The following is a 14,159-nucleotide window of genomic DNA, read 5'->3' as shown; positions in this document are numbered from 1 at the left end:
TAAGTCTATCAAATATGCGTACATATTTAATTTCAGAATTTTCATGCTCTTTTATTTTTCTTTATTATGAAAAAGTTTCGACATTCGTTATAAAATGTGGCCAGACTCTGTTTCGTTGACGTTTCATTGTTGAATCTTGTTTTCAAAGATTATTTGAAGGAATTTAATATTAAATGCCAAATAAGACTTTTATAAGGGGAAATTCAAAGGAAATCTAATTTTGTTACCTGTGATAACTAACTCATTTAAGATATTTGCGTAATTACGGGTAAAATAATACGCGCAGACTCTGTCTTCTTGGAAAATATCTTGTAGTATCTTAAACGAGTATAAAACTGCATTGTTAGTGGTCCGCTTAGTGAGAAATGGTTAGTCAGCTAAAACTTATCTGAAACAACATTTATTCTTCAAATTTTACATGAATTATAACTTATAACACGTTACGATGGTTTACTTGGTAGTAGGGCTTTGTGCAAGCTCGTCTGGGTAGGTACCATCCACTCATCAGATATTCTACCGTCTAACAGCAGTACTCAGTATTGTTCTGTTGCGGTTTGAAGGGTAACTGAGCTAATGTAACTAAAGACGCAAGGGACATAACATCTTAGTTACCAAGGTTGGTGGCGCATTGGTGTTGTAATCAATGTTTAATATTTCTTACAGTACCATTTTCTATGGGCGGTGGTGACTACTCACCATCAGGAGGCCCATTTGCTCGTCTGTCTACCTATATCATAAAAAAGTTCACTATTTTGATAGAGTATGAGATAGTTATTCCCATTATAAAATTTAGAAAACCAATGTTAATATAAAAATCGCTCTGTTCTTTTGTATATGTCACTAGCTTATATGCCATTCAATTAACGGCTAAGCATTTTATTAAGCGGCTTCGTTCAATCAGTAATATTTATAGATTAATTTGATTTAGACTTTCCTGAAAATAGACGCAGGCATATTAAAAATATGCTGAAAGTTTAATTTATTGAATTTTATTTGAGCAAATAATTATGTTATGATTTAATCGAACCAAATTATATTTTTATTTTGATGCAATATAGCATAAATACCTAGTAATTAGTAATTAATAAATAGCGCTAAATATAGCATACCAGGCTGTAGGTGTGAGATTCTGAATTCAAATTCCGGATTGAGCTTTAAAATAATTGGTAAATTGGTAGCTTTGCATTATGCTAGTGATGAGTCAATCAGTCTTTCATTTCAATATATAGATATATTGACATCGGCTTTGTATTTAATTTAATTTAAAAGATATATGAATTATTTTATTAAATAGGCCTAATATTATTAATTTAAAATGCAGTTTGTTTCCTTTCAAATCTGTACTGAACTGATCATCACGAAATTTTGCATGCACATATTTAGGGATACGGAAAAGGACTAACCTAACCTAACATCTGCTCCTCGTACGTGGTCGAAACTGGAGAAACCATGTAGTGTTCGTGTGAACACCTCTCGACTTACTACGTCTCTACGTGTGATTCGTATCACATTCCCGCTCTTTCATCAATATAATCCTCTGTGCTTGTTCTCCCTCGCTTTTATTTAAGAAAAATAACCGTTTCTAATTTTATTGGTGTCCTATAAAGAGGTTCTGTTGCTATTTATGTTTTAAAATATACTAGAGTCGAACGAGTAACACAGACTTCTTGTAAATATTTAATTTAATCTAACAAATATCTCCTACCCTCGGGATGAATAGGTTTAGCTATTCTACGATGCCAGAAATCGCTTATATTAATAAAATATGCAAGTCACTGTCTGAAAATAAAATATCAGATAATTCATAATTCACGTAGAACTAAATTAAATGAAGAAGATATAATTTTATTACTGTACGAATTTCCTAAGGACAAAAAACTCATTGTTATGTAAGAGACTTGACGGGAAAGCTCAATGAATTTTTGATGTCGCATAATTAGGGTTGGGCAAGATAATGAATCTTTATAGTTATTATTTTATCATTTTTTTTAATTTATTAAAATTAATAGAAAAATACACAAAAAAACCTAAAACACCTCTATTTAGATTTCATATAAAAATATATTGAGTAGTATGTGTTTGTAATTGTGAGGTAAACTTGGTACTAAACTACTTATCCATATCAAAAAAACCAGTGTTTGTTTTACATTAACCTTCAAGATATTTTATATTGTATACAGTTTTTTTTATAATCAACTTGCTACTAAAACAGGCACAAATGACATAACATCTTAGCTTCCAAGGTCGGGGGTGCATTGGCGTTGTAAGGGATGGTTTATGTATCTTACTCTGCTACCCGTTTGCTAGCCATTTGCCAATTGGTCTACTTTTAAATAAGATTAATTAAATAAATAACATTCCTTCGCTTTCAGTCTCATGAGGTCGTTCAGCCAGCAAACCAAAACACAATGATACTAAATATCACTGCCTATGATACCTACCCAGACGGGCTTGCACAATGATAAATATAATTGAATTAAAATATAAAATGAAATAATTATAACGAACAGCATATAATCAGTGATACATTGAGTGATCCCTGGTACAGTACATATTTCTTAGACTGATAGCTACGGAACTTTGTTAATATCTGTTTGCTTCCTTAACTTTACGTCAACTTTTGCCGTTTTTATTTTTATACGGTTGTTGCTCTAATTGCATTAATAATTATTGCCTCATTAGTCTTTTTTATTTAAGTCCTCTTCTAGCATTTTAATAAACGTTCGTTAGTTGGTTTGTTTAATGTAAACGATGGGGTGAGGCGAGGTATAGCTGACTTTTTATTTACAAGAGTACCTTTTTTAAGAAGGGAGCATTCCAGCGCTTAGGAAAGGTGTCCGTTGCTGTTAGAGTTTTTTTTCATGGCATAGGTTGTCGGATGAGCATATGGGCCACCTGAGTGGTCACCACCGCCCATAGACAATGGCGCTGAAAGAAATATTAACCATTCCTAACATTGCCAATACGCCTCCAACCTTGGGAACTAAAATGTTATGTCCCTTGTGCCTGTAGTTACACTGGCTCACTTTCAAACCGGAACACAACAATACTAAGTAGATGTTGTTTGGCGGTAGAATATCTGATGAGTGGGTGGTACCTACCCAGACAGTCTTACGCAAAACCCTACCGATAAGTGAAAGTGTTCCTGTGAAATTTAGTTTAACAGTTTTAAAATATATATTATATAAATTGCTCATAATAAATATTTGTAATTCGAAATATGAATTGTTTTAATAAAGTCACATTTAGTGTTTTTTAAATATTTTATTTTTAGTTTACAAGTATAATTATTATTAAAAGTATTGAGCATTGCAAATGTGCAAGGATCTCTTCTTCTGTTTCAGAGTATGAGAGAGTAGGATTAATGCCTTCTGGCTATCTGTCAAATAATACAGCTAATACTAATAAGAGATATGTAGTCGATTCCATATAAAATAGGTACTTTTTAACAGACATACTCCTTTTTATAACAACCGTTTGAACTTGGAAGTTTGACATTGGTTGGACCCAATCCAGGGCCGCGGCCATGGTATGCGATACATCACAAAGATGTGGTTACTCGAAAGGGAAAAGAGTATTAAAACAATAATACTGAACGTGATTATTTATGTAGATATAATATGTAATGTTATATAAATAAATCGTACCTTTCGTGGTCCATGGAAATACAAATTATAACAATAAAAAATTAAGAATAACCCCCGCAATAGTCGCTTATTATTTGTAACATATTATCGGTAATAAGCAATATTAACAGATAACCTCCAGAAAATGATTTGGTATACCTGACGGCCAACACCAGCACCTCACGCTCATTGGTCAAATCAAATAGCACGCGCTTCTCTATCCTCCTGTTATAAACTTCCGTCCCGAAACGAAATCACTGCCACAGATTGCAGGATAGCGAAAGGAAATGTCACACATCAAAATAAATATACTCGTGGCAGAAATGTATGCGATACAAGGAGGGTCACTTACGATATTTTCTTTCAACACTGAGCACGAAATCTCTCAACCACTGTGGGGGACCTTCCACTGGGCTCTATTCTTATTTATAGTAAACATCCTCCAATTAATAACTAAACTAAATAATTCTACGTGACTCGCGACATGTACACTCTTATTCCGTTATTAATACACATTTATGTTTTCATTATTTTATTAAAATAATATCTATGTATGTATATGCTATTCCAACCACAGGAGTAATGAAGTCCAATAAATCACTTTAGCATTAAATGGATGCGGTATCATTGGTCGAGATCCTGAAAAACTTAAAAAAATATATTTATAGGTAATAGATTCGCTAAAAATATGTAATCTTATCTATATTAAACAAGAATTGTTTATGTTGTATACTAGAGCTATTTGTAAATCGCATGTAATATATATTCAACTGGTTCTTCTAAGGTTTGTTTATCTTTAATTCTACGATTGAAATACTTCGATTGCTCTACATTTTAATATTATAAAGATGATATCGTTGAATGTATTAAGTGGAGTTATTAGAGTGACTTTTAATATTTTTTACGTAATAAGACATAATAAAACACGGTTTTAAGACTAAACAAGCTTTTTATTAAAATAATATTTGGATTATACGTACCTATTCTTGCGAGTATATTTTAACCGTATTTTATAAGAATAAATTAAATTTCAAACTGTTTACGAGATCAGAATGTAGATTTTATCTAGAAGAACCATTAAGAAACTCAGTAGTTACTCTTTTCTGACAATTAAATTATTTATTTACATTATTACGTAAATACATTTCAATTATTATTTATCCTGTACGGAGATCAATGAATGATACATCACATTTTTATATAATGTGTGTATTTGAAACGGGCTGATATAACCCGATTTAGCGGCTGTGAAGTCGCGGGCAGAGCTAGTAATATTTTTAAAATAATGAACTGATGCTTCGAAATAAAAACAAGCAAATAAAATGCAAACGTCTTTAAAATAAATTCAAACAAAATAGAAAGATGTAACGGCACGGACGACACGGAGATTTGTTACTAAAAAAATAAAATACTGAACTACAAAACAGAATTTTCTATTTTATTACTTTAAATATAGTTAGCGGCACGTTTATTCAATTTACGATCTTTTATTTAAAAATAAGTATTGTTAAGTTGCGTTGGAAGATTTCGTCCTGCAGTTATTTTGGAAATAAATTGAATGCAAACAAAATATTAACTGTTGTTTCTAAACGTGCACTTGTATGTTGAAAAAAACATAACTTTTTCGGTTAAAATAAAAAACAAAGTAATTTGAATTTAATTAACGTAGGTTTATTATAATCAGCAATTTATATTGTTCTCTATTTAATTACTATGGACAATAATAGACGTAACCGCAACTAGTCATCAGAACAAATTAGCGTAAATTGACCTATACTGTATTTTTATTTTCGTAAATATGACGTCAAATTATATCATTTACACAATCTGCATGTACGCATACGTAACACATATGTATTGTTTATACTAAATACGACAAAATTGCAAAATAGTTGGGTTAATAAGAGGAAAATATTGAGAATATATTTCATTTAAATAGAGGGGTAATATTCATGCTACCATTCACAAAGGAGGAGAGAAGGACGACAGTTGAACGAGCAAAGAATAAATAATAATTACGATGAAGTTTTCAACTATTTTTGTGATGTTGATGGCAGTCCTCGCTCTCTTTGCTGACCAAACTAGTGCAGATCCTAAATCCAACATAAAATATTTTATTAGAAAAGGAGGCCGTGTAATTGTAAGTTAATTAAAAAATACTATTAATGGTTATAAAATATTGCAAAGCGGTTAAGCTCTATTACCACTAGAAAAATAAAACGTGATCCACTCAGCTTCAATTATGTATTAGAAACCATCAATTTGTGTTATCAAAAGTTAAGTATCTGTTATTAGCAACAATAAAAATATTCGGATTTTTGTTTGTAGAACTCACAAACGTTAAAAAAAGCAATGAATCGATTTTTTGGGAAACAGTGTGATGTAAATATGGATGTAAACTTATGTAAAACATGTAATATTTTTTTTACAGAAAAAGGGTTTTGGATTTCTTGGTGCTGCAGCAACGGCTCATGAAATATACAACGAAATCCGAAACAGAAATAAAAAAGTTACTAATTTGTATACAACGAATGAAAAGGACGGAGGATGAATTAATTTGTACATAATATAATGTGCCATTTATAATAGTCAATTAAAAATAAACTATTCTCAAATGATTTTGTTTTTTAATTATAACTTTGCAAATCTTATATTGAATAACTTTGTTGAAATTTCGAGTTTATTACTTGAGTAATACCCTCTAACAATATACTTAGGTACTATAGATTCCTGGGAAAATGTATTTGCTTTTATTTAGGAATATCTGTATACAATAATCAAATATATTGTTTATAAAATATTTAAATTAAAGTAAAATAAATACGAAATTTCTAAATTATAAATGAAATTAAACAAATTGATTACTGTAAATATAAATTGGAAAATAGACATAAAATTAGTTGTAAGGTTACATCTCTCACCTCTGACCTCTATGAACACAAAATCGATGTTTTTGAGAACTTTTGATATTTCATATATATTTCTATACATAGACATTGGCGCTATAAGAAATATCAACTATTCCTTAGATCGCCAACGCGCCTCCAACCTTGGGAACTGAAATGTCTCGAGCGAAAAAAACAACGCAAAGCGTTGCTGTTTGGCGGCAGAATATTTCATGTGTGGTGCAAGTATCGAGACAGACTTTCACAAAGCGGTACGCATCTAAGCACCATGTTAATTCAAATGTCTATGACCGGCGTATGTTAAAATGTTATTTACATTACATTAGCAGCCTGTAAATTTCCCACTGCTGGGCTAAGGCCTCCTCTCCCTTTGAGGAGAAGGTTTGGAGCATATTCCACCACGCTGCTCCAATACGGGTTGCTGGAATACACATATGTGGCAGAATTTCGTTGAAATTACACACACGCAGGCTTCCTCAGGATGTTTTCCTTCATCGCCGAGCACGAGATAAATTATAAACACAAATTAAGCACATGAAAATTCAGTGGTGCGTGCCTGGGTTTCAACCCGAAATCATCGGTTAAGATGCACGCGTTCTAATCACTGGCTCATCTCGGCCTTAAAATGTTATAATACCTCTAAATGTTAATAAGGGAATGCAGTATGTTTTGACGGAAAAAGAAACATTAAAACAGCCATATAACTTCGTTTATACCTTTTAAACATTATTTTTTTATTTGAAGTTGAAGTGTATATTATGATAAAATGTACTTAATGCGAAAAGAAATGATTATCCATATATCTATTCAGATAAATACATTATATTATATTATATTATATTATACATATAACATAATATAATTTGAGCATTACTTAATTTTTTTGTTATAAATGGCTTAGGATTTGACTTAAAAACTGGTCTATATTTTTACCTCGCTTCGTTGACGGAATCCGTGGATAAAAGAATAAAAACAAAAAAAAATAAACATTATAAGTTGACCTCCAATTTCAAGTATATCCGCAGAGACACGAGGTCAGTTTCGAATGGCCCATGCACTAGATGCCACGCAGGCGGTGTTGTAAATTAAAGCAGTGAAGTGTGTTTGTTTGTTGTTTGGCGGCGTGGGCTGGAGAGTGAGATATGCTTTCCGAATCAGAATCATTTATTTTATGGCCAGTGTCCCAATTCTACAAACAAATTTTAAGTTTATCGAAATATAAGCCAAAATTCAGCCGTTTTCCGATTCTACAAACGCAACGATCCTTCGGTTCGATCAAAGTTGGAAAGGAATAGAATCCTGAACGCATTATTGTCGTTATAAGTTAGTAGATTCCCGCCCAGGTTATGGTACTTACAATACATTTAAATCCCCATGTGACATATACATATCTATATAAGATTGGTATGAAAACATACATTATAAACATATGACAATACAATAGTAATAGGTACTAAGTTTTAGTACAAAACTACTTTTTACTGTATTGTACGTAATATTTGACACAGATATGTTACGTCATAGCGGATCTCATGTGGTTTTTATACTTATTAGTTCGGTACGTATGCGATCGTTTTTTGTTCTTTACAAGATCCACAATGTTATTTCATAGTATTCGATATAATGGATTATTTATATTCCTTGGAATTCACGGAAGTTTCATTATGGTCTTTTATAATAAAAATATATCAAACTAGTATTTTTTTTTATATCGGTAGTCGGGCAAATGGGCCACCTGATGGTAAGTGGTCACTGCCCATAGACATTGGCTCCGTATGGAATTTTAACCATTTCTTACATAACCAATTGTCCACCAACTTTGGGCACTGAGATGTTATATCCCTCGTGTCTGCAGTGATACTGACTCACTCACCCTTCAAAGTGGAACACGACAATATAACTGCTTTTCGGTAGAATATATGATGAGTGGGTGGTACCTACTTAGACGGGCTTGTACAAAGCCATGCCACTGTAAACAAAAGTAGCTCATCGGCTTTTTTTTACTAATTTTGTAATTCTTATCAAAATGATATAAAAATATCCAGGAGGCGGTCGTTTCGTTCTCAAGGTGTGCTATCACCACGATCACACTATTCGTGTAATGTGTTGCAACCTGTTGCACATAAAAAATCCTTTATTATTAAATTATCAACAGAGAAAATTTCAACGCTTTCAGGAATCTTGTTTTAAAACCGTTTACCTCTTAAAAGTTACTGACTCTAATGAAATCGAGGAACAGAAGTAACAAGTACGTAGTCGTTTCTTGTACTAATATTATAAGTTCACATTTTCTCGTAAATTAATTCTATTTTACAGATATAACATATGTTTTATGTTTATGTTTTACAGATATAATATGAATATAATAATTTAATTTACATTAGATGTGGTATGCACAAGTTAAAATACTCATAAGTTTGAATTACTTTAATTACTGAATTTACAGTATAAGTTTGACGGCTGTAACCGGCCTCGTCTGTTCGGCTCATGCACTCGTAAAAAATGTAGCGACGCACCGTGCACCGTCTCGAAAATATATCGCGCAAAGTAATAAAAAATGTACATGAAATTGTACGATTGTGCAAGGTCGTGCAAATATATTATGAGCTCAAAAACTTGAAATAGATAGTACTGTATGTACATTTGCTTCAATTCGCACGGGTAAAATAAGGATATTATGCAAACCATATTTTTTAGCATTCGCCAACCGATTTTTTCTTTTTTTTTTATTGTACGGGTAGACTTAATAATAACTTATTTTCGTCGTCTGCACTGTGCTAATGCATCGTGCAAAACGCGCCGCGTTTTCACGCGTTCCTGTAAATTTACCATGAAATTATTGATTTTATATTAATAATATTTATATATACGTATTTTTTTTAAACTGAATTGTTTATTTATTTCGATAAAGACTTCTCGTTTGTAACAATAAAATTATACTGAATTTATTGTTGTTGTATCTTTTCCATTTTCAACCTAACATATAACATATACATATAAATATATGTATTTATTGTTGATCATTATAACATGTTGCATAAGTACACGTGATCAAAGGTGCAGAGGAGGACATCTAACACCTTCCACCTCACTCGTGGGCGTTCTCCAAATGATGGTATAACAAGAACATGACATCACACCTGTCCCGTCGACAATCTACACTTATAGGATCCAAAGCGCACTTACTTATAAGTAAGTATAAATATTATATAAAATATTATTGGTATATTAAAACCTTCTACAACAAAAAAAAACTATAAAAGTGTACTTTTTAAAAATGTATACTTAGATAATATGTCCGTTGCAAAAGATAAACAATTATCTATGAATCTAACTGTCGCATTGCTATAAAATCAGCTTAATTATGTAAAAGTAATAAGTAACAGTCTCTGTAATGTCCCACTGCTGGACTAAGGTCACCTCTTCTGTTTGATGAGAAGGCATGAAGCATGCTCGGTGTGGTAGGTTTCATCAGCTAATTGCAGGTTTCCTCGCGATGTTTTCTTTTACCGTCGATTAATTATAACCATCATAAAGACACATGAAAATTCAGTGGTGCTTGCCCGGGTTGAACTCTGAATCTTCGATAAAGATTCAAGTATTCTAACCACTGAACCATCATAGTTCATTAAATAGTATAACTCAGCAAAAAAGTAGAAAACCATTAATTGTCGATAAATAAATGTAATTGTCGCACACGTATCACACTCATTGAAAGATATTACGTACACACACACACTGACGCAAAGATATTACGTACACACACACGCTCACGCATATAGGGTTCCTCTGAATCAGTGCTAGCCGTGCGTCAGTTCCTGTATTGTGTTATATAAAAAATGGTTTACAATAGAGTATTTGTAATTGTTTATATTCTATTTATATATTTTACGGTTATTTTAATTTGCGAGACTGTGAACGTGCAGTTTATATAGTATGCAACACTATGACGTCCAAAATGTTTCGTATAGATAAAACAGGAAAACCCTATACTGTATGTAATACTGTTTTAAATAAGGGAGTTAAACTGTGGTAACATCATTAGCAAAGTTGGTGTTCAACTCTCAACTTGACCGTGTGAAGGCAGTTCCAAAGAAACGTAATAAAAATGAGATTATCTACAATTTTCTTAATGTTGGTAGTAGTGCTCTCAATCTTCGCCGGACAAAGTAGCGCAGCTCCTAGAATGAACTTTAATGCTATCAGGAAGGGAGCTCGGTTCATAGTAAGTTGATAATATTTTTATTGTACTACTTCAGTTTCTTTACTAAAATTATTTGTCCTATGGAAATATGTGTTAACTAGTTGTCGCTCGCGACTTCGCTTACGTTTTAAGGGTTGGTCGTCAGGTGTTTGAAATAATAAAGTATTTCTTTGTCCTTCCTTGGAATTCTATTAATTGCTTCATACCAAATGTCATCAAAATTTGCTTCAGTGGTTTTTCCGTGAATTAGCAACAGTCGGACAGACAGACAAAGTTACATTATTTAAATAAACTGACTTTTACAAGCACGTTTGCATCTTTGTGTACCAAGATAAATTATATGTATAGTTCAAAATCATTCCTAGAACTTAGGGAAGCAACTCAGTAGTTAAAATAAATATAATATATTTCTATTCGACCAGTATAATGCTAAATTGTAATAGCCGGCTAAGCTTCGGCGATTGTTTTAAATTATTATTTGCACAATTCGTATGATCCTGCTCATCATCATGAAAATATGTTTATACATTTTTTTTATATTTTCAGAGAAAAGGTCTCGGAATTATTAGTGATATTGGAATATTCAGTGAACTTTACAACCATATTCGTTTCAAAAAATAAAATCGATGTTGCTGTTTCCGTTAATTGGTGTATTGTTATGAAGCAAAGGAAAATTCACAATTATAGTATACTTATTTATAAATATGAATATTAGGTAAAGTATATAAGTGTTAATAAATGTATTTATATAATTGAATGACTACTTTTATTACCCAACAAAGTCAAAATATTATGATTTAGGCCCGGATTTTTGTTCATCGGTTCCCACTTCTGGACTACTTAACGTAATTCAACGAGTGAGGTATCGCTAGATTCGTCTCAATCGTCCGCTGTCAGAGGATAGCTGTGGTCGTACGCCACCTTATCCTAATCGTTGTTCATACAGCAATACATTTTATAGTATTACAATGCACTATGACATTAGTGAGCGATCTTTAGGATAAAGGGGTATGCGGCCACCGCTATCGTTCGAACGTTACTATATTATATTAAAATGTGTATTTAAGTTGTCTACTTATAAATATTGAATAGTTTGTAGATTAGAATATCAGCCAATAATGAATATGATAAATTAATATTAAAAGCACATGACCATTCAGTAGTACTTGCATGGGTAACTCGCCATCTTTGGTAAAGATTCACGTCAGCCCTCAATCATTTAGATTAAATAAAAAATAAATTATATAAAAAGAATATAATTTAAAACAATTAAATTAATTTATTCCAAATCTATGCTAACAATTTTGATGAGAACGCACATTTTTTTACATTGGTAATGAAATGTAAGTAATAATTAGAGATAAAAGGGACAGTCGTTTGGCCGGGTACCGGATATCCGGCGAGCTGTAAGGCCTTAAGCGGTTATTCCAGATATTAAAATATTTCTTAAATCGGAAAACGTTGAATGTTTGACAAAAGAAATTAAGTACAACATTCTTTTAATTTATGAATTAAAATTATCCCATTACGGATTACCTTCAACTTAAATTTCAATTAAAAAAATATGAGTCAATTTATTATTAGAATGATTTGCATTCACCGTTATTATATCTTTATATACATACTGATACATACTAATAGATGTTGTTTGTGTGTTTGAATTGTTGAGAAGCTTTTAGTTCATTTAAAAATCAAAGAACATCGTTTAATATTTACTATCAAACTCATTATTTATTTAGATATTTAATATATCGACTGTAATTTTTTTTCTTGTCACTAGATGACGTTGTTTGTATTCTGAACCGTTCTATAGTTTGCTATTTATGTTTTGAACAACGTAAGTTTAATCCGATTTAAACTTTTTGAGAACCAAAGAATAGTCGTTCAATAAATCTTTGATCAATCATTGGCTAAGGAAGACAATACCATAATTAAACTGTAAGATATTTTGGTATTACCTAAAACGCCACAAAGAAAAGGGATAAAAAATACCAAGAAGACGCCTTTGTACTAACATCAGCTGAATGGCAAGCTCAGGAAATATGTTGTACTATGTTGCTCAGCCCGATAGGTTCCATAATGATTCTATTATTATACGCTTACTGCCTGAGTACACATTGTGGAATACAATAAGCGACTGACCATGAGTGGACCGAGCATAAGAGGGATCTGTATTCTTGCGGTATAATCCCTATATTAATGTTTTTTTCATTTTATATTTTCGCTGTTTTATATGAAGAATTATTTGTTGATTCTTTAGTTTGTCGATTCTACTTGTCATTGAATAGTTTACGAAAGCCACATTTCAATTTGAATAATAAAACATATTTAAAATTAATAAAATACAAAAGAAGAAATTATTTGTCTTGAATTTTTATTCACTCACAGGTCAAATTGAATCGGTCATTATTTAAGTACGAATAAAAAGATAGATTACTTTATAAGATTAATAATTTTATCTGAAGTGAGTCGAAACACATATTTAAAACGTACCGAACGTGAAAATTAATTTATTCATTAAAGACCAATAGCTTTGTCTCCTTAATAATTTTAAAGGTTATTTAAAATATTATTAATATTTTAAGAAACTTGTTTTAACTTACATGGAATTTGAAATGATCTAACAAACTGTCCGATACTCTTAACTTGCTTTACAACACTTTGACTTAAGCTCCCTAGATAGAACGGAGGGCGTTTTCAGTTCATTAATCAGTTCTGTCTCGGGATAACTCTTAATTTGGAGTCATGTTGATCTAATCGTTTTAATCTCTGATGCTATGGAGCGACCTGAAGTTTCTTAATTATTATCATGTTTTCTCTTTATTAGTGGTATTAATTTCAGACCTGGTCAAGAAGTGTGACATCCTGTTTAAAATATGGCTTTAATTGATTTGGATAGAACTGTTTTCCAAAAGCGCTCTTTGGTAATCTTCTCGAGCCCGAATGTCGTCTGAATTATTATCTGGACGAATCACCGGACAATAAAGACTTTAACCTTATGTGTGAATAATATTATGTATATATATAAACTATCAAATTTCGCTCTACATTTTAAAAAACATACCAAAAGTTTGTACGTATTCACATTACTAAAATAACAGATTTTTAAATTTCCGTCTTCGTACTAGTTTTCTAAACAACCGTATGCGGTCGCAGTTACTAGAAACAATGTCTTTAACCTATTTAATTTTATTCTCTTTTTATACGTAAAATTAAAATGTTAGTAGGTTTTATTATAAATCAAATCAAATCAAATCAAAAATCTTTATTCAATATAGAAGTGTTTACACTTGCTTATTGATTGTCAAATATCTACCACCGGTTCGGAATTTAGCACCTCGGACCTGAGAAGAACCGGCGAAAGAAACTCAGCGGGATATTTTTTTTTTTTTCCATTTTGCATGTACAATAATAATTATATTT

General features: G+C 31.6%; 2 protein-coding genes across 2 annotated transcripts in view; one reads left to right on the top strand and one right to left on the bottom strand.

Annotated features, from left to right (window-relative positions):
- The window catches only part of LOC113396173 (protein PF3D7_1417600-like), a 580,968-nt gene that overhangs the window by 145,419 nt on the left and 421,390 nt on the right, over positions 1 to 14,159 (bottom strand). The gene's annotated exons all lie outside the window — the stretch shown is intronic.
- LOC113396179 (uncharacterized) lies at positions 5,588 to 6,177 on the top strand. The gene is made up of 2 exons (XM_064216328.1): positions 5,588 to 5,766; positions 6,058 to 6,177. The coding sequence occupies exons 1-2, from the start codon at positions 5,647 to 5,649 to the stop codon at positions 6,175 to 6,177; spliced, it is 240 nt and encodes a 79-aa protein (XP_064072398.1). The 5' UTR covers positions 5,588 to 5,646.

Source organism: Vanessa tameamea, chromosome 11 (genome assembly GCF_037043105.1).
Source record: "Vanessa tameamea isolate UH-Manoa-2023 chromosome 11, ilVanTame1 primary haplotype, whole genome shotgun sequence".
Lineage (NCBI taxonomy): Eukaryota > Metazoa > Arthropoda > Insecta > Lepidoptera > Nymphalidae > Vanessa > Vanessa tameamea.
The sequence above is the reverse complement of the archived record's forward strand: the minus strand, read 5'-3'. Positions and strand labels throughout refer to the sequence as shown.

Bases quoted from the DNA above. Each gene is read 5' to 3' on its own strand.
- LOC113396179 (XM_064216328.1), top strand. From the start codon at position 5,647: ATGAAGTTTTCAACTATTTTTGTGATGTTGATGGCAGTCCTCGCTCTC. The intron at 5,767-6,057 runs GTAAGTTAATTA...TTTTTTTTACAG, and splicing joins GAAAAGGAGGCCGTGTAATT to AAAAAGGGTTTTGGATTTCT.